The sequence below is a fragment of the Myotis myotis genome, unplaced genomic scaffold (genome assembly GCF_014108235.1).
Source record: "Myotis myotis isolate mMyoMyo1 unplaced genomic scaffold, mMyoMyo1.p scaffold_m19_p_11, whole genome shotgun sequence".
NCBI classification, from domain to species: Eukaryota; Metazoa; Chordata; class Mammalia; order Chiroptera; family Vespertilionidae; genus Myotis; species Myotis myotis.
Window position 1 is genome coordinate 14,154,049 of NW_023416315.1, and position 21,271 is coordinate 14,175,319.

The window sequence follows — 21,271 nt, forward strand, 5'->3', positions numbered from 1 at the left end:
GCTTTGCTGAATCAAAACAACAATGAGGTACCATCTCACACCTGTCAGACTGGCTATCATCAGCAAATCAACAAACGACAAGTGCTGGAGAGGATGTGGAGAAAAAGGAACACTTGTGCACTGCTGGTGGGAATGCAGACTGGTGCAGCCACTATGGAAAACAGTATGGAGTTTCCTCAAAAAACTGAAAATGGAACTCCCATTTGACCCTGTGATCCCACTTCTAGGAATATATCCCAAGAAACCAGAAACACCAATCAGAAAGGATATATGCAACCCTATGTTCATAGCAGCAGAATTCACCATAGCTAAGATCTGGAAACAGCCTAAGTGCCCATCAGTAGATGAATGGATTAGAAAACTGTGGTACATCTACACGATGGAATACTATGCTGCTCTAAAAAGGAAGGAACTCTTACCATTTGCAACGGCATGGATGGAACTGGAGAGCATTATGCTAAGTGAAATAAGCCAGTCAATGAAGGAAAAATACCACATGATCTCACTCATTCATGTATAATAGAGACCATTATAAACTTTTGAACAATAATAGATACAGAGGCAGAGCTGCCTCAAACAGATTGTCAAACTGCAGCGGGAAGGCCGGGGAGGGTTGGGGGGCAGGAGGTAGGGGGGCAAGAGATCAACCAAAGGACTTGTATGCATGCATATAAGCATAACCAATGGACATAAGACACTGGGGGATAGGGGAGGCTAGGGGACTGTCTAGGGCGGGCGGAAAAATGGACACATATGTAATACCCTTTGTAATACTTTAAGCAAAAAACAAAACAAAACAAAACAAAAATAAAATGCTTTGCTGAAATAACCTTGTTTCTATAACATTGTGAGTGAAATGTGCTTTGGTGGGCAGATCCAAGAACTCTGTTGTATACGTCAACTGTTTCTATGAAAAATATGTGATACGAGTTCCAAAACACAACCTACAAGTGAACTTTTGGAGCAGAGTCTATTTCTGCACTGAAGATTGCCAGGTCATGTATGTAAAGAAATTCTGAAGTAGTAGCACTGGTCTGGCTATGACCATTGGCCTCCGTCTCATTACACTAGAATCACAGTTACTCTGATTATAAACGACCTAGAACAGTGCTGCTCCAAGTGTGACCCTCAAATCTATTGCATCACATGTACTTGAATGTGCTTATTAAAGCTCATAGAATGTACAGCACCGAGAGTGAACCCTAGTGTAAACTATGGAGTTCAGTTGATAATAATGGACCAGTGTTGGTTCATTGATTGTAACAAATGAGCCACACTGATGTGGTGTGTTGATAGTGGGGAACGCTGTGTGTATGGGGGAGGGGGCCTGTGGGAACTCTGTACTTTCTGCTTAATTTTGCTGTAAGCCTGAAACTTCTCTAAAAAATAAAGTTTATTAATTAAATAAATACCAGAGCTATTCCTTAGAACTTCATTTCATTTAAAATAAACATCCCAGGTAAATACTATTAAATTACTATTGCTTCCTTTTTAAATTTTTAGAAATTTGATAGCTGTTACCTGACAATTATTATTTAAATTAAAAAAAAATAAGATGCTGTAGGTGTTACCTAGTGGGTATGAATTAGCTAATAAAGAAGGAATCAGTACAGAGTGCATCAGGAGAGAAAAGGGTTTTTGAACAATGGGAAAGGAGTCCCCTGTGATTTGTTTTAACTTCTAATAATTGTATTACTCATGTTTGTTTGACACATGAATTTTATTTGTCATGTTTATGGTGAGAAAAATAAAGATGTGTTCTAACCAAAACACGACAACCTAGCGGCACTAAATTTTTATCTACCTGCAGAATTAAAGTGATCATATCCTCCTATACTCAGGGGATTCTTGTCTTTATTGCCTCCTCTGCCTTCCCTGCATCCCTTTTGAAGGACACCTCTCAGAGACATTTTTTAAGGTTCAGGGTTGTCCCTCATCTGTCCAGCAGCGCAGTGACAGAATTCTTAGCTGGGTTGAAAATAGTAACTTTTTAAGGAGCATGTCACGTGTCCATCAAAGGCTCATGGGCTCTCCTTGGTGACCCACCGAATTTAAAGAGCCAGCTACACAGTTTAAGCTCTCTGGATGGGATTCTCCCCCCCCCCCCCCCACACACACACCATGCTCCTAATCCCAAGATATAGGCATTTGTAGAAAGATTGTTAACAACAAAACCAAACCCTCAACCAACAAACGAAACCTCACCAGTCTTATTAAAAATATTTGCAAAGGTACCAGATGAAAAAATCATATTTAAGCATGTAGAGGGAGCAATCTTTTGATCTTCATGAGGCCTCCATTATGATGCAGAGTTGCAGGAACAAAGGGAGACAACAGGGCAAAGTTGTTAGGGCATGGGCTCTGTGCCACATGAATCATGACATGTAAACACTATATGTATCTGCCAAGTAAAAGCAAAGCTCTAAAAATAGCAACAGCTGCCCATCCAGGTTGGCTCAGTGGATAGAGCATTGGCTTGTGGACTGAAGGGTCCCAGGTTCGATTCTAGCCAAGGGCACATGCCTGGGTTGCGGGCTCGATCCCTAGTAGGGGGCATGCAGGAGACAGCCTATCAATGATTCTCTCTCATCGTTAATGTTTCTCTCTCTCTCTCTCCCTCTCCCTTCCTCTCTGAAATCAATAAAAATAGATTAAAAAAACAAAATAGCAACAGCTGATATGTGCCAGGAATTGTGACAGTTTACATGAGTTATCTTATGCTGTTTTTACAAAATCTCTGAGGCCGGTTCTATTCATGTGCTTACAGACAAGAATGCTGAGGCTTGGAGAGGTTTTCCCAAGTTCACAGAGCTAGCAGGTGGCAAAAATCAATTTCCAGGGCTGGCAGCAAGCACTTGTTTCCATAAAGGGCAGCAATGGAACTATATCAGAAAGATGACTATTTAGTTTATTACTGAATGAAACTTGACTGTGTGTCAAGTTTCTAATTATAAAAATTCAGACTGAGGAGGTGTTCTTTATTTCTCCTCTCTGTGCCTCAGCTTCCTCATTTGTGCTGGGTGAACCCACTGGTCCTCAATCCTGGCTGCACATCAGAACCTCTTGGGGGAGTTTTCATACCTGCATCCACCTCACGCTGACTGAACTAGACTCTCTGGGTGGGGATCAAGCGCTGGAATCCTTTCTTTAAAGCTCCCTAGGTGATTGTGAAGAACAAAATGATTTCTGGCTCTAAATGTCACCACTCTGTGATTGTACTTCAACATTCCTTTCGCTTGATCCTCAGTGGAGATGAGAGGAGAGAGCTGGTCATTATCACCCCAACATCTGAAGAGTAATTAAGCTCACCACTAAGATTTTTCTCTAGGCTGACCCTTCCCAAAACAACAACAACACAGGTACTCATGCTTTTAGAAGATTTTCCTGAAAAAGGAACTTCAAGAAGCTTCATCTGCTACCATGTACCGACGTCTACAGCATCTTTGGGCCCCACTTACCAAGGCCAGGACAGACGTTTTTCTTTTGAAATGGATGAACTTGAAACAGAGAGACCAACTGCATTTCTCTTACCTGGACAGTCACAGCCTGTCTTGCTCGGTTTGCACTTGGGCACAAAAGGCCAGGCTCTGGTGAAGAGCTATCAGGCCAGCAGATGGAGTTTGCTCTGTGACTACTGGGCTTTCCACCTTCTCTGGGACAGGGGACAGTTGTTTTAGATTTCCTTTGGAAGCCGCCCCCTAATGAGGGCCCTGGGTCAGCTCCTGCTTTCAGGGAGTGCTGCTGCCTCATCTGCTGCTCAGTGGGCTCTATCCACCTCCCCCCTGGGCATCTCTCCGGTGACCCGTCTATCTAGTGGTTTTGTCAGGACAGATGTTGGGGTGGCGGACATTAACACCACTGTTGCTTTTCTCCCTGGTTGAATTCTGCCCTCCAGATCTCTTGACAACATCGTCACTCTTGCTTTTGTGGGTTTTGACAGCACATCGACTTGCAGACAGCACCCAGTCATCGCTGCCAGGATTCACATGTAAGTTCCTGATTATTCCAGGCACATCATCAAAGGTGACATGCTGAAGCTGGGTTAGAGAGATGATATCTACTCAGGCCAAACTGACTCTTCTCCCCAGATTTGAGGCCCAGATAATCCTGGGCAGTAAAGCAGGAAGAAAAAAAAATCAGTGAAATGCATAAATACAGCGCTTGCTGACTATGAGCTGGCCAACTGACTGTGAAGACATGGTTCAAGGGTGATACTGCCGGAATTACAGTAACTTTTCCCCCAAACAGTTTCTCCAGTTTAGATTTTAAATAGGCTACTCTAAAATGAATGCCTTAGCAACAAGAGGACCCCTCCCTCCTATCATTCTTCCTTGTCCTTACACCACACATACTTACTGTATATTTAGTTTCTTCACAGTTTTGTTCTCCTTTGTTTAATACTAATACTGTTTTTCCCTCATAAGCTGATATTTCTAAGGCCTTCCAGCAGATGAAACCTTCTGTCAAATTGTCCTTGGGATGTAGTCTTTGCTTATTATAGCATCATCTTTCACTGGTGCTGGAGTAGGTCGGCTGCCAGGGAATGGCATTCACTCATTTTACACAGAGGTGACACCAACCAAGTGTCCTCATGAAGCCACAGATGTCAGAACAGGACTGGATCTCAGAAATATGACCTAGTACCTATAGCAATAAATGTCTTCTCTAAAGAGACTTGGGGCAAACCCTGTGTCACTCATTTTGGAATCCCCGCTGCCTGTCACTAGGCGTGGCATGCTTGAAGTACACAAGAAATGTTGGGTGAGTTGAATGCCATAGTTTTACCCATTGATTATCACACAGTTAAGTGCACAGTACTTTTTTGTGGCTGTTGAAATAAGGCCTAAAGAGGTGCAGTGATTTGCCTAAAATGTCAGTGACAGTATATTGTTCTAACATACCACTCCCCGATGCTTTAAAAATATGTGTATCGCCCTAACTGGTTTGGCTCAGTGGATAGAGCGTCGGCCTGTGGACTGAAGGGTCCTGGGTTCGATTCCGGTCAAGGGCATGTACCTTGGTTGCGGGCACATCCCCAATGGGGGGTGTGCAGGAGGCAGCTGGTCGATGTTTCTCTCTCATTGATGTTTCTAACTCTCTATCCCTCTCCCTTCCTCTCTGTAAAAAAATCAATAAGATATATTAAATATATATATATATTTAAAAAAAATGTGTATCTATATGTAAAGTGCAGGTAAATTTATTTCCTTTGCCATCAATGAAGGGACAAACTGCTTCCTGTACAGAAGACACTAAGTGGGGACATGAATTAGATATTCACATATTTTTTTCATGAAACAGATTCAATAAGAACAATAACAAGTGCTCAACTATATTAAGCGCTTACTAATATATCCTAGGAATGATCACACTAGAGATAACAGGTAAGATATACTCCTTAGAGAAAAAAATAAAATTTGTAGGACTTTAGGGGTCATGTTTTGTGAAGCTCTAGTAGACAACACATATTTCTGTAAACTTAACTTCAACACATTCATCTCAGCTGTATTTTGCTGGGCACTGAGTTCTTACCAGCCTACCAGAAGTTTAGAACATGTTTCTACATTGTGAGAGGTAAGTGAAGTGACAGGTTACATTTACATTGTGCTCTTTGACCTCACAATGGCATCACTGAACATGTAGCAAGAATGTAAAGATCCACTCTGCCAAAACAGTTCTATGTATGTTAAAAAACAAGTCTGAGAGGGAAGCTGAGGCCTAAGGACATTTGACTAGAATTAAAATAAAGACTTCACATAGAAGGTGTTCTCCTAAAGGGCACATGGACAAGAACCAGAGATTCTATGATAAGTAGGAGAGAAGCTAGAGGTGCTCATTGTTGGGACACTAACCAGATGCACGAAGAAAATGAACTACTTTGGAGTACTTACTGATGGGGGAGAACATGTTTTTCACAGGCTTATTTGGGGTCTAGAAGTTGAAATGTGTAGATGAAAAAACTAGAAATGACAGATTTGCCCTGAAATCAAAAGCAATTTAATGAGCAAGTTTGTATTGCCTATTAAAATAAAAACTGTAATTTTCAAAAGGCATAATTGATCACTAATTAGCTTCAAATACTGAGGTGCGTACCAATGCTATCCAGAATGTAGAGATATGAAATCAGACTCAGTCTTATAAAAGACAAAAGAATTGGCCACAGATGAGTAATTTAGTAAGAAATATAATCCATAAACCTCGGCTGTGTCTTATGAAGGTCATGATACTCCCTGTTTTCAGTTCTCATGATGATTCTATTAAAAGGGAGAAGGCAAGAGATGGAAGAGGTGAGAGATGAACGTGATAGGTTTTAACCAAACCAGAAGGCTTCATAAAGTTATGCTGAAAGGCTGGCTGAAAATTTACTGGTAGGGCTAAATCTTGAACATCATGACTTTGTTGTATAAGGTTTTTTATTTTTTATTCATCCCTCCTTGCTTTCTTCTAGCTGGTTTGATATTTACCCAGAGATCCTTTCTCAGGGACTGAAAAGATCAATCCTCATCTCAAGGACTGAAAAGATCACTGAAATGTCAAAACTGCTTTGGCCATTGAAGTAGAGTGGATAATAGAGCATGTGACAGCCATTCAGATTCAGCATTGCTTTTGCCCTCACATTCCTAAACCACATTTGACTTTAAGTCCACTAATTGGAGAAGGCTGAGAGGAAGATACTGACTTTGAGGATACCATTCGAGGTTGGGTATAGGTTAAAGAGAGAGCTCCCTCTTTGAGTGCACCATGGTGCATTCATGATCTCAATGTGTATTTGTTGAATGGACCATAGCCAATCTCAGAAGTTCAGATGTTCTCCAAGTTACCTCTAGACCTGGGTAAATTGAAGGAGACAATCTCCAGCAATGCATCCATGAGTGACTCTTGTAAAGTTCTCTTCTTTCCACCACTCCTTTGTATGTCCTCTCCTTCTGCCTCTTTGCCACCAGGGATGGCCCTCTACCCTGATTCTTCGGGTGGGTAGTAGACAATACTGACAACATGGGGGGCCCCAGATGCCAAGCAAGACATGGAAACTATGCCACTTGATAAATGTGTAACTAACCATTATAGATACAATATGTGTTTCTAAAGAAGTCAATAGCTTAAGGTAGAAGAGGGAGTAGCAATGAGTGGACATTAAAAGAAGGCATATTTCAACTTAAAGGAAACAAGAACTTTCTAAGATCTGTGCAACAATGAAATGATCTCATGAGAAAAACATTAGAATAGACTCATTCATTCATTCAATAATTCACTCATTCAACACATCATTATTGAACTCCCACACAGGCCAGACATTATTCTAGGCCCGTGATTTTCAACTGGTATACTGCAAAAATTTTTTTAAACATGCAATACCTGACTATTTTTACTGGTAGGGCTGATTGAAAATTTACTGGTAGGGCTAAGTCTTGAACATCATGACTTTGTTGTATAAGGTTTTTTATTTTTATTTTTTATTCCTTCCTCCTTGCTCTCTTCTAGCTGGTTTGATATTTACCCAGAGATCCCTTCTCAAGGACTGAAAAGATCAATCCTCACCTCAAGGACTGAAAAGATCATTGAAATGTCAAAACTCCTTTGGCCATTGAAGTAGAGTGGATAATAGAGCATGTGACAGCCATTCAAATTCAGCATTGCCTTTGCCCTCACATTCCTAAACCACATTTGACTTTAAGTCCACTAATTGGAGAGGGATGAGAAGAAGGTACTGACACAACAATAGACATCTGATGTGAATGAATCAAACTCATACCTTTCTTGGGGGGTCAGATTGCCAAAAAATATATTATACTTGCCACAAGATTTCAGTAATTAGTTTATGTGTGCCATGAGATGAAAAAGGTTGAAAATCGCTGTTCTAGCAGTAGTGAACAAAAGAGGCAAAAATCCCTGCCCTTGTGAAGCTTTTCCAGGGGAAGATAGACAACAAGAAAAAAGAGGTAAAATATATCGTGGGTTAGATGAAATAAATGTAAAGCCTATATACATATTGACTATATATTGCTCCTACACACATGCTTTTGTTGGACTCTTCCAACCCTATGGAGGAGGCAGGACTTGGTATTATTATTCTTCCCATTTTAAAGATGGTGAAGAGGCTCTGAGATGTTAAGGGACTTGCTCAAAGTCATGTGACTCATATGTGCCGGAGTTGAGATCAGAAACAAAGTTTTTATCTCTAATCTGGGGTTCCATTCACTGTCAAGGTGTCCACATGGACACCACATGGTATGAGAATCTAGTGAGGCAAGGAGGCTCCTCTGCTGTGGGTCAGAGTTTCTAAATTTGACTAATTTTACTCCCCCCCCAACATATTTTAAATATATTTTTATTGATTTTAGAAAGGAAGGGACAGGGAGAGAGAGATAGATATATCAGCAATGAGAATCACTGATTGGCTGCTTCCTGCACGCCCCCTACTGGGGATCAAGCCTGCAACCCAGGCATGTGCCCTTGACCGGAATCGAACCCATGAAATTCAGTCTGCAGGCTGACGTTCTATCCACTGAGACAAACCAGCCAGGACCCAAAAATATTTTTATTCATTTCAGGGATGAAGGGAATGGGAGAGATAGAACATCAATGATGAGAGAGAATCATTGATAGGCTGCCTCCTGCATGGCCCCCATTGGGGATCAAGCCCACTATCCAGGCATGTGCCCTCACCAGGAATCGAATTGTGACCTCCTGGTTCATAGGTCCATGCTCAACCACTGAGCCACTGCGGCCGGGCTCATTTTACTCTTGGTGATGTGAGTGAATGGGGCTGTGACAGCACGGTTCCGTGGGTAGGTATATGGTTGAGGGAGAAACTCTAGACAGACTTCCGCTTGAACTTTATCTTTCCCTTCCCTAGTCACCCATGCATTGCTAACAAGTCCCTAAAAAGCCTTTAGTGTGTTCACTGCTCCGAGGATAGGAGCTCTTTCCACCTTCGGAGTGTACTCAAAGGACACCTTCGAAGGTATTCCCCGAATTGAAATATTTTACTGCTGGGAGAAGCCCCAGATGCCATTTAGACAGCCTGCACTGAGGAAGCTTAATTCTGGGCTAGTAAGATGTGGGTGCAAGTAGCAAGGCTCCGCAGGTCTGTCAGAGAGAGAGCACTAGCTCTGGGTGGTGCATGCTCTTCCCACTACACCACGCTGCCGCTCACAGTGGGGGCCTGGCCTGGCACGGCACAGATTCCGAAGCCTTTCTCACTTAGTGAAGTAAAATAAATTTATCCTAACTCCCTCTATTAGAGCATTAAGAAGAGCTTAAGCCACTTAATAAATAAACGGTAGCTGGAGCCACCTCTTGACGGATAATCATGTTTTCTCATTTGCAGTGTAAGTACCAGAAGACAAAGTGACTTTAAAATGGCTGGGAGAGTCCCAGTGGTCTGATAACCATTCCAGAGACCACATACGCAAGTGAAGAACAGACTGCTTTAAAAGTGGTGTCTGACAAGGTAAGAGATACTTGTGGCACAGAAGCTATGGAGAATGTAATTATTTACCCTTTTACAACTAATGCAAGAAGTTGAAAATGGAGCTTTCATTTCAAATCCTTTGTATCTGGATGAAACTTTAATTTTACATAATTAAACTGACTTCACAGTTCAGTGTGTTAAAATATGCAATTAAGCAGCATATCAGGGTTAAATGCCTACTGTGGTTGGCTCATTCAGAAATCACGCTGCCGAACTCCCAAACAAGAATGAACACCTGCCTGTCCACTGTTATCCCCAGAGCCAGGGGCAGCACACAGCCCGCAGGGTGACTCCCCAAACTCAGAGTCGGCAGTAGAGTTTGCATACATAAGCTCCTACAGAAAGTTAGTTGGATATTTAAAGAGTTCTCACTTCTCTTTGTTTTTTAGTGTTTTTTCTTTCATGAGAAAATATCCTGGGACTTGAAGGAGCATCATAGATGATTAACTTTATCTCTTACAGAAGTTCCTTCTAAAACAACACTGCATCATCAAAATTGTTGCTTTCTGTTGTTGTATGTTCAAACTCATTCCAATTTTGCCATTTCACATTTTAGGATACATTTCAGCTAAAGACCTCTTTTAATTTAACTTTGCACTCCTGGAAAAGGAGGGCTTAAAGAATGTTGTGGGAGGTGTTGAAGGGAGACACTGAAATGGTCTTGGGGTGAGTTCACCGGGAATTTATCTTAAGGAGCAGTGGTCTATATAGATGGAGTCATTCACAGAGTACCTCCCCCTCATTTTCCCTTTGAATAGCACCTCTGTGATGGTTAATTTATGGCTCAGCAGTACCCTATATTCCCTTTCATTTTAACACTCTGAGTGGAAAATTGTTCAATTAGAACTGTGTTCTCTTCCCTTCTTTAGTATATTCTGGAATTCATGTAACAGTGATTCTTGTTTTGTCCATTGGGTGGTTGTCGGGAAGGACTCATCAACCTAAGCAATATCCTTGCAATGACACATGGGAAACCTGAACCCATTTGGTGGCTTCTCCAGATAAATGGGGAAGTATGTTGTTGCTACATTAATTATAAAAACCACAAAAAGAATATATGATCATGACATGAGACCACTTAGGACGTGAGACCGCTTAAGACATGAGACCACTTAAGACAAACTTCTTTGAATCAGGGGAATACGCAATATTTGTAGGTTTATTCTCTCTATGCTGCTCCTATTACTTATTATAGGATACTAGAGGTCTGGAACACGAAAATTCTTGCACCGGGGGGGGGGGGGGGGGGAGGTGTCCCTCAGCCTGGCCTGTGCCCTCACACAGTCTGGAAGCCCTCAGGGGGTGTCTGACTGATGCAGGATCAGGCCTAAGCTGCAGTCTGGCCTCCCTCTGCATGAGGCAACCAGGCAGGCTATCAGGGGATGGTGCCGGCTGGCAAGTGGCTGGCCCCGCCGCCCCCCCACCACCCCTTTGCCTCCACTGGTTGCCGCCCCCCCCCCCCATCGCCATCCCCTCCCTCTGCCCTCTGGCATGCGCCGTGGCTGGCCTGGCACCGCCTGCTCACCGGCCCTGACCCCTGGCCGAATGGTCGTTCCACCATTCGGTCTATTTGCATATTACTCTTTTATTATATAGGATAAGTTGCTAGGATGATCAACAGACCATAAAACTGGAAGACTATAAAAGATATTACAGAGTGTATGGTGATATAATGTATATAAAAATGCATGATGTTTTACTCTTTTGCGGCAAGGCTTGAGATATGGTGTTATTTGCTTCCATGATACCAGAAGGCATGATGGAGTTACAAAACTCTTATAAAATTTTGTGAGTTTGATTTGCCTCTGTCTCATTGCATTGCCTTGGAACCCAAAAGAAGCCTTGATGACCAAGGGATATCTTTGTAGTTTTATCAGAAAAAATTAATAGTGAAAAAGAATGTTTTAATAAGTTAAAAGTTATATTACTATATCCACGCAAATCGTAAACACACCCATTGATAATCAATTTCATAATTACAAATTATTCTTATCTTGTCAGCTATTTCCTTCCTTATAATCTATAGAATATTAATGGTATTTAGTTTGGGTTATTGCATGCACTTGAAAGCCATAAAATTACTGTTTAGTGAAACTATGCTTATGCAAAAACATGCAAAATCACTGACTGGTCTTCCCTCAAGCAATCTAACTTTGGAAGGTTCAACATGGAAGAAGCGTTTAAATAATACCAAATAATAAACGCTACTTTGCACAGCAACTATAAATCTTACACCATTTCTCAGACACATGCATGTTTGATTTTCTACAAGGCTTAGAATTCTGGTCTCATTGCATACAGAGCCCACTGTACAAAGATCTGAGCTGCCTTCAGAGTAGAGCTACTGGTATCTCACAGAGTTCCAGGTAAAGGAATTCTAGTTGTGAAATAAAAGTGTGGCACAATTGAATGCTTCACCAGTGTGGCCTGATACTCTCTGCTACTTTATTAAATCTGAGTTGATACCGCTACTGGTTTTAGTCCTTGAGAACCAAATGGAATAAACTACACATACATGCAAATGTGTCCCGCACAGTGGAGAAGACGATGAACACAGGAAAATCATACACTGCCCCTAAACCCTTATATTGGCCTCTTAATTTTCTTTTCCATCCACCCTTTTACTAAAGTGTTTCCAATATATCATTGAATGGAACATGATGCTTTCTTTGATGAAAAGCTAAACAGGAAGGATTAGACATCAACATTTAACGGAGTCATCCAGAAGAAAAGACCCCTTTTGAAAACTGGTGAGTGTTTTCCTATAAAGCTGGCTGTTCCTTTCTAAAGCATGAATTCAGAATTGTTGTCACTCGTCCATGTGGACAGGAGTTAGAATTCCCAATCGCCAAGTAAAAATCGTCCTGTTTCTCTTTTTTTGAAATTTCTTCTAATTTGTGGTCAAAGGATGCCCGGAAAGTTAAAGGTTCTCAGTATAACTTTGAGTTGTGTGGTGAATAAAGAGCATTCTGGTACATTACTGGGTAGTGGTGGAGAGCAAGAGTATGTGGACCAAAGTGGTGTTTTCTTTAACTCATTTTCTAGGGCAAGGTAACTTATTTGGATTTTGAGCTGTCCTTATTAACTCTGCAGTGACATTCCGGACAGAGCCCGTGTACATCCAACAAATCCAAAGATAACAGAGAAGGTCCCCAAATGAATGAGCACACACGAGAGCACTTTAAATTTGTTAGATGCTTTATAAAGTATAATACTTAACTTCATATTATCCTTTTTTTACTTTGAAAGTAGTTGCATTTTTAAGAAGTTGCATTTTTAAGAAGTAACTTGCTGGTGAAAAGGTTATTTTTGTGTTTAGAATATTGTTGACAGAACCAAGTAAACTAATATGTGTTCTGTCTATAAATCAGGGAGATAAAGGGTTTGTGGATGAACCTTGCTGCTCTCCCAGACGTTCAATTTTCTCTCCTCATAGTTCGTAGTTTATAAGCATAAACAGTGATGGCCTGCATGCTACACTAATATATGCTTGAGGCTTGTTGAAGCAGTGAAGAGTCTCTGATGTTAGCAACTATTTGAAATGAGCTAAATTTCATAATTCAAGGATGGATTTCGTTCCCAATTAGAAATTAAAGTCAGAAGGAGGCACTCAATTGAAGGTACTGATATAAGTTTATTAAAGTTAAAGATAATATAAATAGAAAACAGTTAAATGAATCTAAGTCTCTACAGAGACAGTAAATTCTATCCCAAGAAATTGGGTTAGAAATCTGGAAAGAAAATTAAAAGATTCATCTTGAATAATGAGTTGATGATACCTTATTGGCCTACTGTAATGTTTCTGTATCATTCACTAGTCAGTGTCCTGTTTTACATCCTAATTTCCTTGTGTTTCAGAAGGTATTTTATTTTTGAGAGAAATCTGAGGACTTTTGATTATCCAGACAACACATTTAAAGTTCAGCTAATTAGGTAATTACTTAAATATCTAACTGTAACTTGGGGGCCAGTATCACTACTTTTCACTGAGAGAATGAGTCTGAATTCAAATAAAGTGATTGTGAACAGTTTAGTCAAATAGACAAAAAAAAGGTGCTATTCATAGCCATTAACTCAGGAAGAGAAGAAACTGGAAAAGAAATGTATTTAAATAATAATAGTGGACTCAGAGAGCCTCAGAAAGGTAAATGTAAAAATGTAATATTTTAATTGTGGAAACTTCTTGAGTTGAGTCTGGGGAAAACTAGATAGCATTAAAAGATGCAGCAAATTAGACCCACAGGGGAAGCACTGATACTTGATAGGAAATAATAGAAAGTATTGTTTTTGTGGTTAGCCGTCCAGGTAAGAGCTCCCCAAAGCAATCTTACCTTTGTTTTCAGCCTTCAGTTCCTCAGCCATCAAGCTGTCTTGTCGGTTACCAAGCACAAATGCCAGAAACGAGAGGATCAGGGCATCCAGAATCCCAATAATAGCCAGGATGTACGCCCAGCGGACAGAGCAAGCCCCGAGGGTGTACTTGTCTGTCTTTTCTCCACACATCCGTTTTACTTCTTCTGAATCCCAGCCATCGGGGAAGATCATACAGCCAAGCACAAGGCAGGCCGCTGAGAGAGAGGGCAAAAACAAAAAGAAAACGAAAGGAGTTAACATAAATTAAAAAACCCCCACACATTTTAAATTCGCCCTTGACCGAAATTGAACCTGGGACTTTTCAGTCCGCAAGCCGACGCTCTACCCATTGTGCCACACCAGCTACATTTTATTTTAGCATCCTACCTGGGATGGATATTCCCCCGCCCCTTACTTTAACTTAAAAGCAGCCCCTTGCCACCCCCAAAAGGGACATCTGGCCCAACTGGCATGGTTCAGTGGTTGAGCGTTGACCTTTGAACCAGGAGTGCTGGGGTCTGTCTCTAGGTTCTGTAGGTTCTGTGTCTAGGTTCTGTGTCTAGGTTCTGTGTCCAGGTTCTGTGTCTAGGTTCTGTGTCCTGTTGTCTTGTTACATCTGTATTTATACCAGTTGATTCCTATCTATCAATCTCTAGTCCAAAGGTTAGGGCGTTTCTTATCTCCATTCCAGGGAGTAAAGATTATGTAGCTTAAGCATGATTGTTCGTAGTTAAAGTGATTAATTACCCACCTGGCACTTAGTTAAGGGGTTTTATTCCCTCCTGAACTTCAGGGGAAAATCCCTACCTGGGGAAACAACCTTTCTCAGAGAAGTGACCTTAGTTAAAACACATAGTGCCAAGAAGGTGAGCAAACATTTTAAGAACAGTATGCCATATATGCCAGGTCCCTTGAAACAGCAAGGATGGACCGGCTCCCGGCACAGGAGGTCATGGTTGGATTCCCAGGTTGCAGGCTTGATCCCTAGTAGGGGTTGTGCAGTAGGTAGTCGATCAGTGATTCTCTCTCATCATTGATGTTTCTATCTCTTTCTCCCTTTCCCTTCCTCTCTGAAATCAATAAAAAAGAATATATACATAAAAGGGGGACATCTGTGATACTTTCAACAATAAAGATAAGTTTTTTTTAAAAAAGCAGCCCAGCGCCCTGTAGGAGCTGTAGGAATGCACTTCAGAGCGAGCCCAGGCATTCTGAGAGAAGTGAAGGGGTTTTGATCTGTAAGAAAATACAAAAAATATTGAATTTTGGTGCTTATTTGTATAAGGCTTCCATTGTAAATAGGAATCATATGTAGAAGAAATCATAACACCACAGAAGGATAATTCAATGCTGGCTTTGAAGAGCTGTGACAGAGCCAGATAAGGGACTAGGATACCGTGGACAATGCCAGAGGGTATATTGACTTTGAGTCACAGCAAAATATAATTTTATGTTGTGATCTCTGAAACACACACACAGAAAAGATTCTTGAAACCGTAGTTTCCACATGCAATTTACTCTGATATTGTCTATCTTACTCTGTTCTATTTCATTTTTTAAAAGGCTGAAAAGCACTGCAACATGGTGTGGCACCACTGAGTTTTATGGGAACTCAGAAATTTAAGGATAATACTTGCATTCTTTAGTGTGTCTGTGGGGTTTCCCAACCACCTCAACAAACAGTACCTACACTCTGACTAGATGTCCCACAATTCAACTCAATTCTGACACTATCTACCTAGAGATAGCACCAGATTCCACAGGTCATGGGACTGCTCCCCCCTTCACATGCCAGTCTCAATCCCAGATTATTACCTGTGTCCTGATAACTGGCTACAAACTGTAGGTTCCAATGACCCCTCCAACGCAGGATGCCAATGGGAAATCTAGGTCAGTACTTCTGACGCACTGGCTATATAAATCAGAGGTTCGCAGGACCCCTTTCTCATGTTCAGTTAATTTGCTAGAGCAGCTCACAGAACTCAGGGAAGCATTTTACTTACTAGATTACTGGTTTATTACAAAAGTATCTATTTAACTCAGAAACAGCCAGAACAGATGTGTAGGGCAGGGTATGGGAAAGGAGCAGAGCGTCCATGCCTTGTCCTGGTGCACCACTTCCAGCACCTCCACATGTTCACCAATCCGGAAGCTCTCCCAACTCCATCCTTTGGGGCTTCTATGGAGGCTTCCCAGGCATGATTGATTAAGACATTGTCCATTGGGGATTGATTCAACCTCCAGCCTATTCCCACTCCAAAGAGGACAAGGGGATGGGACTGAAAGTTCCAACCCTCTAATCACATTTTGGTTCTCCTGACAACCAACCCCCATCCTTAGGTGAGTTCCTAAAGTCACCTTATTCACATAGCAAGAAACATCTCTATGCCAGGAACAGTGGAAGAAGACCAAATACATGTTTCTTATTATAAATCACAATATCACAATTGCCCATCTTTGAACTCCCATAGCTGTTGACTGTACCTACCTTAGAATCCCTGTTACTTTTTATATTTGTTATTTATTTGCAAATATTATCTCAATTAATAGACTATAAGCTTTCTGAGCAAAGAGTCTTTGGTCAGTCATCATATTCATTGCACCTTATACATAGTTGGCATTAAAATACTTTTGAATGGGGGAGTGAATGAATGAATAGATGAATTATAATGGTTAGATGGAATACTCTAAATATAGTTTATAGAAGTCAATATCACAACTACTCAAGCCCACAAAAACTATAAAAGGTCTAGTTACAGAGTCAATTTTGTTATGACTAGACAGCAGATTATAAGTACTTGGAAGAAGAATAATTAGAAAAAAGTGAAGTTAATGATATAAAATATTTTCAAATTCCTGTTCTCTTTGAATCTCTCCGCACTCTATACCAACATTCTCTCTAAGGCATTGTCTAGCAACAACAATGTATGTATTTAAAAAATATGTGGCATTCATGAGCAAAAATTCATTTTATTTGAGAAGACATAGAAGATCTTTGAATCCAAACCATGGTTCAGAAAAATCACCTCTAAGGATGCTATGCTCCTTGGAATACTTAAAAAATATTCTAAATGCTTTTTTACATATTAAATAATTTTGTCTACGAGAAAATTAGTTTCTAATAAAGAGAAAAATCAGCAGAAACCGGTTTGGCTCAGTGGATAGAGCGTCGGCCTGCGGACCGAGGGGTCCCAGGTTCGATTCCAGTCAAGGGCATGTACCTGGGTTGCAGGCACATCCCCAGTGGGAGATGTGCAGGAGGCAGCTGATCGATGTTTCTCTCTCATCGATGTTTCTAGCTCTCTATCTCTCTCCCTTCCTCTCTGTAAAAAATCAATAAAATATATTTTAAAAAAAAAGAGAAAAATCAAATATTTTTCTTTTATGAATGGGAATCCCTTGGAGAATGACTTATAGCTTTAGTAATAGAAATCTCCATTGACTAGTTTAGGCAAATTATTGGACATCACAGGACAAGTTCACTGGAACAGGATGTTTGTGGAATGGTGACATCAACAAAGACATCTTTTCTCAAAGACATCTTCTTTTGCACTCAGGGTAGACTGACTATTAGAAGTTTCCATTTATGGAAACTTAGAAATTGGGATAAAAAGAACAGAGGCAGAATTAGCACTCTGAAACTAAAACTATAGAACAATGGCAATTCTTTGTTCCCTATCTTCAAAGTCTATTTTAAGTGAAGAATCTGAAAAAAAAAAAGACATAATATACAATTGTGCTTAGTTTTATGTTGTTATAAAATTAGAATTTTAAAAATGAAGTTCTTATTTTCCATAGTCTAAGGGTGTTGGCTGTTCAGAGAAATCTTAATATAAGAACTGGGATAACAAGGTCAGGCTTTGGTCTCCTGGGGAAACCAAACCCAGGGTTAGGCCTCTCCCCCGCCCCCAGCAGCTGTGGGCAGGTATCCTTCTGCCCACAAGGCACTGGAATATGTGTTGGACTCTTTGCTCCCTGTTTGTTTGCCTGCTCTTAAAATGACAGATATAATATTTTTATAATTTATATGTTTGGAAAATCTCAATGCTTATATAATAGGGTACTGAAAAATAAAACAATTGCATTAAAAAGTGTTCAAAACGAGGCTAGAGCATCGGCCTATGGACTGAAGGGTCCCAGGTTCGATTCCGGTCAAGGGCAAGTACCTTGGTTGCGGGCACATCCCCAGTAGGGGGTGTGCAGGAGGCAGCTGATCCATGTTTCTCTCTCATGGATGTTTCTAACTCTCTATCCCTCTCCCTTCCTCTCTGTAAAAAAAATCAATAAAATATATTTTTAAAAAAACGTAAGTGAAATCTCTGATTAAAATCCAATTTTTAAATAAATAAACCCTATCCTTTTAAAAGCTGTGTCTCTAGATAGCTAAAACACATTTTATTTTCTGACAACGTATTATCAAAATATACATTCTCTTCCTTCCCCTGTTCAAACTTCTCCTACTCGGCTATCGTGTTTTATTTGTGAAAGGCTGAGGCCCCTGAAAGTTATAGTGTGTTTAAGATTAATGTAAGCCATTAGCATAGCTTAGGCTCTGTTGGTTTCTTTGGAAAGGTATTATTATGCTCTGCATTAATGCTTGAATGCTATAATAAATTCTGTTTTCTGGCATTCGATTAGCCAGAACCTTATTAACCTGCACGATTTGTATAGCCACTGAAAACAAACAGCTGTTCCTAATCCTGACTAAGAAGTACCTGCAAGACCTAGGCTAATGTCTCAGTCAATAAAATATTAAATACTATTCCTCTTGGCTTTATAATTAATTGCTTCTAATTCTTTACAAATTATTCAACCTGTGAGATGTAACACCATCGTTACACTAAACAGTAGACTATACAAAGCACTGGAACATTTGATGAACTTGGACATGCTATTTCCTGACCACGAGGGATACTGGAGAATTAGTTCCAATTGGGCTATTATCCAAAATTGGGTTTCTTATTAGAATGTCACCTAGGAAATGACTACCTTACGTGCAGCTATATATATTCCTTCATCTCGGCAGCAGGTTTTCTGCAAGTATATCAGAGGGACATTCTTGAATGTTAAAGAGAAACGAGAGCCAAGTTGGAGGTGAGCAGAGAAGTAGGATGAAAAGAAAACCGTGTCCTTACTGTATGATTTCATGACATCTTCTAATTGAAAATACATAATAAAGGCATCCTTGTGAGGGCATGATTGTGATCACAATTTTAAGCACATCCCAAATGATTAGGAGCATTTGCATGCTGAAGGGAACCTCTGTGTAGAAACTGATGTCCACAATAGGTTCTTACCAAATAGCAACACAAACAGCTAGTGGTGCCCCAGGGCCACTAATTGCTCTGGGATTTGTTTTTTAATCTTCCTCCCCTGCCCAAAAGAGCTGAATGTAAGCTCTGTGAAGAAAACATCCTTAGAAACATCCACAAATGTTTTTAATTGGGTCTTTCATAAAAAAAAAATAAAAAAAAATGAAGCGAGATGAAAAAAGCAACAGGAGGAGCCCTGACCGGTTTGGCTCAGTGGATTGAGCGTCGGCCTTCGGACTGAAGGGTCCCAGGTTCGATTCCAGTCAAGGGCATGTACCTTGGTTGCATGTACCCAATAGGGGGTGTGCAGGAGGCAGCTGATCGATGTTTCTCTCCCATCGATGTTTCTAACTCTCTATCCCTCTCCCTTCCTCTCTGTAAAAGAAAATCAATGAAATATATTAAAAAAAGAAAAAAAAAGAAAAAGCAACAGGGGGCTGGCCTATGGTTTGGGTCACTTGGGTCTCCTGATTTTGCTGGTCCAACTGTCCTAATCAGGACTGTTAATGTTGGGAGCCTGAGAACTGCTTACTTTTTGGACAGGAAGACAAAATCTAAATTCATTCTTTAAAAAGTCTATGCCCTGTTGCACAAAGAGCATGATAAACTGCCTCATGCTGCTGAAACACTCAAAGGAAACTTGGTGAACAAAATGAACCTGCACCCACTTAACAGGCATACAGTCATAGAGGACGCTGATGCCCTCACAGCTGCCAGGCTGTGGAAGGGGAATATGCACAGGACTCTCACTCTAAACACCTAAGAAAGGGGACACAAGAATCATTCCTACAGCTTCTTCATTAGCACATGGCCAGCAAACTTGAGCTACGTATGGTATTTATATATTTGGAAAAGGTATTATATTCATACCTCAGTTTACCTCTGGAAAACTGAGTCACTAGACAAGCCAGGACATGACTTACTGTGGTTTAGAGTCCAGTGGAGAAAACAAATAGTCTCCTGATAAATTCTGATTTTAAACCCAGTATCATTTTATGGGCATTTAACATGGGGCCATAATACAAAAGATACAACATACCTTAGAAAGGGGTGGTGGTGGTGCAGTGTGTGTGTGTGTGTGTGGGGGGGGTAGTGTGTAAATGAACACTGGGGTCTCAAAGGGAAGAGTTAGAAAGTTGTGTGTGATAATTAGAGCGTTGCTACTCTGCCCAGTCAGCCCTAACTGCCTGAGCAAAGGCATCTGTACCTGTGCGGAGCGAGTCTGCACCCCTAGCACAGGTTTCACCCCCTGCAGAGAACTCCCTTTTATAGAATGACTAGAGGCCTGTTGCATGAAAAGATTCATGCAATAGGCCTTCCCTTCCCCTGGCTGCTGGCACCGGTTTTCCTCCAGCACCCGGGACCCAGGCCTTCGCTCTGGCCGGGGCCGCCTTCAAAGCCTTTGCGGCTCCGGCCGGAGCCGCTGCTTCGTGCCTACATATGCAAATTAACCTCCATCTTTCTTGGCGGTTAATTTGCATATCTTGCTGATTAGCCAATGGGAGGCATAGCAAAGGTATGGTCAATTACCATGTTTGTCTATTATTAGATAGGATACCAGACACAAGGAAAAGCATTCAATTGTAAACCTCATTTGCTAATTTGCTCAAACTTTGAGGGTTAATAGCCAAATATAATACAAATCAGAATTTAGAACTTAAAAATACAATGCAGTTCTGATCTCTAGAATGCTACTAGCTGGCCTTTGATATATGTCTCAGATACAATAAAATTCATTGACATCTCAATAATGACAATAATACTCACCATGAATAGGGTGCACCACCCCCGCACAATCTCATTTAATTCTCAAACAAAGCGAAGGGCGACATGAGAACACTTCTTCCTGGCTCCTCTAGTTTTCACAAAGAGGCATTTTTCCTGAAATACCCTTGACCCTTTATCTCATTCCTTATTCCTCTCCATGGAGATGGGGTGAGTTCCCTGAGAAATATCTGGTGGAGAGGAACTGGAGTACCAGCTGAGCCCCTTCCTTCCTTTAGCTCAGGAGATATTTGTTTGTGGGAACCTATGTTTCACTCCCCTGTGAGGCAGATTTTATACAGCCTGGGCTTGGGTTTCCAGTGCTGCCTGGGGAGTAGGAAGATAAGCATGCCAACTTCTGGGGGGT

General features: G+C 41.0%; 1 protein-coding gene across 3 annotated transcripts in view; it reads right to left on the reverse strand.

Moving 5' to 3' along the window:
* The window catches only part of LHFPL3 (LHFPL tetraspan subfamily member 3), a 466,692-nt gene that overhangs the window by 123,619 nt on the left and 321,802 nt on the right, over window positions 1–21,271 (reverse strand). For all 3 annotated transcript variants that reach the window (XM_036327590.1, XM_036327589.1, XM_036327588.1), the window contains exon 2: window positions 13,807–14,043. In XM_036327590.1, the coding sequence (XP_036183483.1) occupies window positions 13,807–14,043 (237 nt within the window). The remainder of the gene's footprint in view (window positions 1–13,806; window positions 14,044–21,271) is intronic.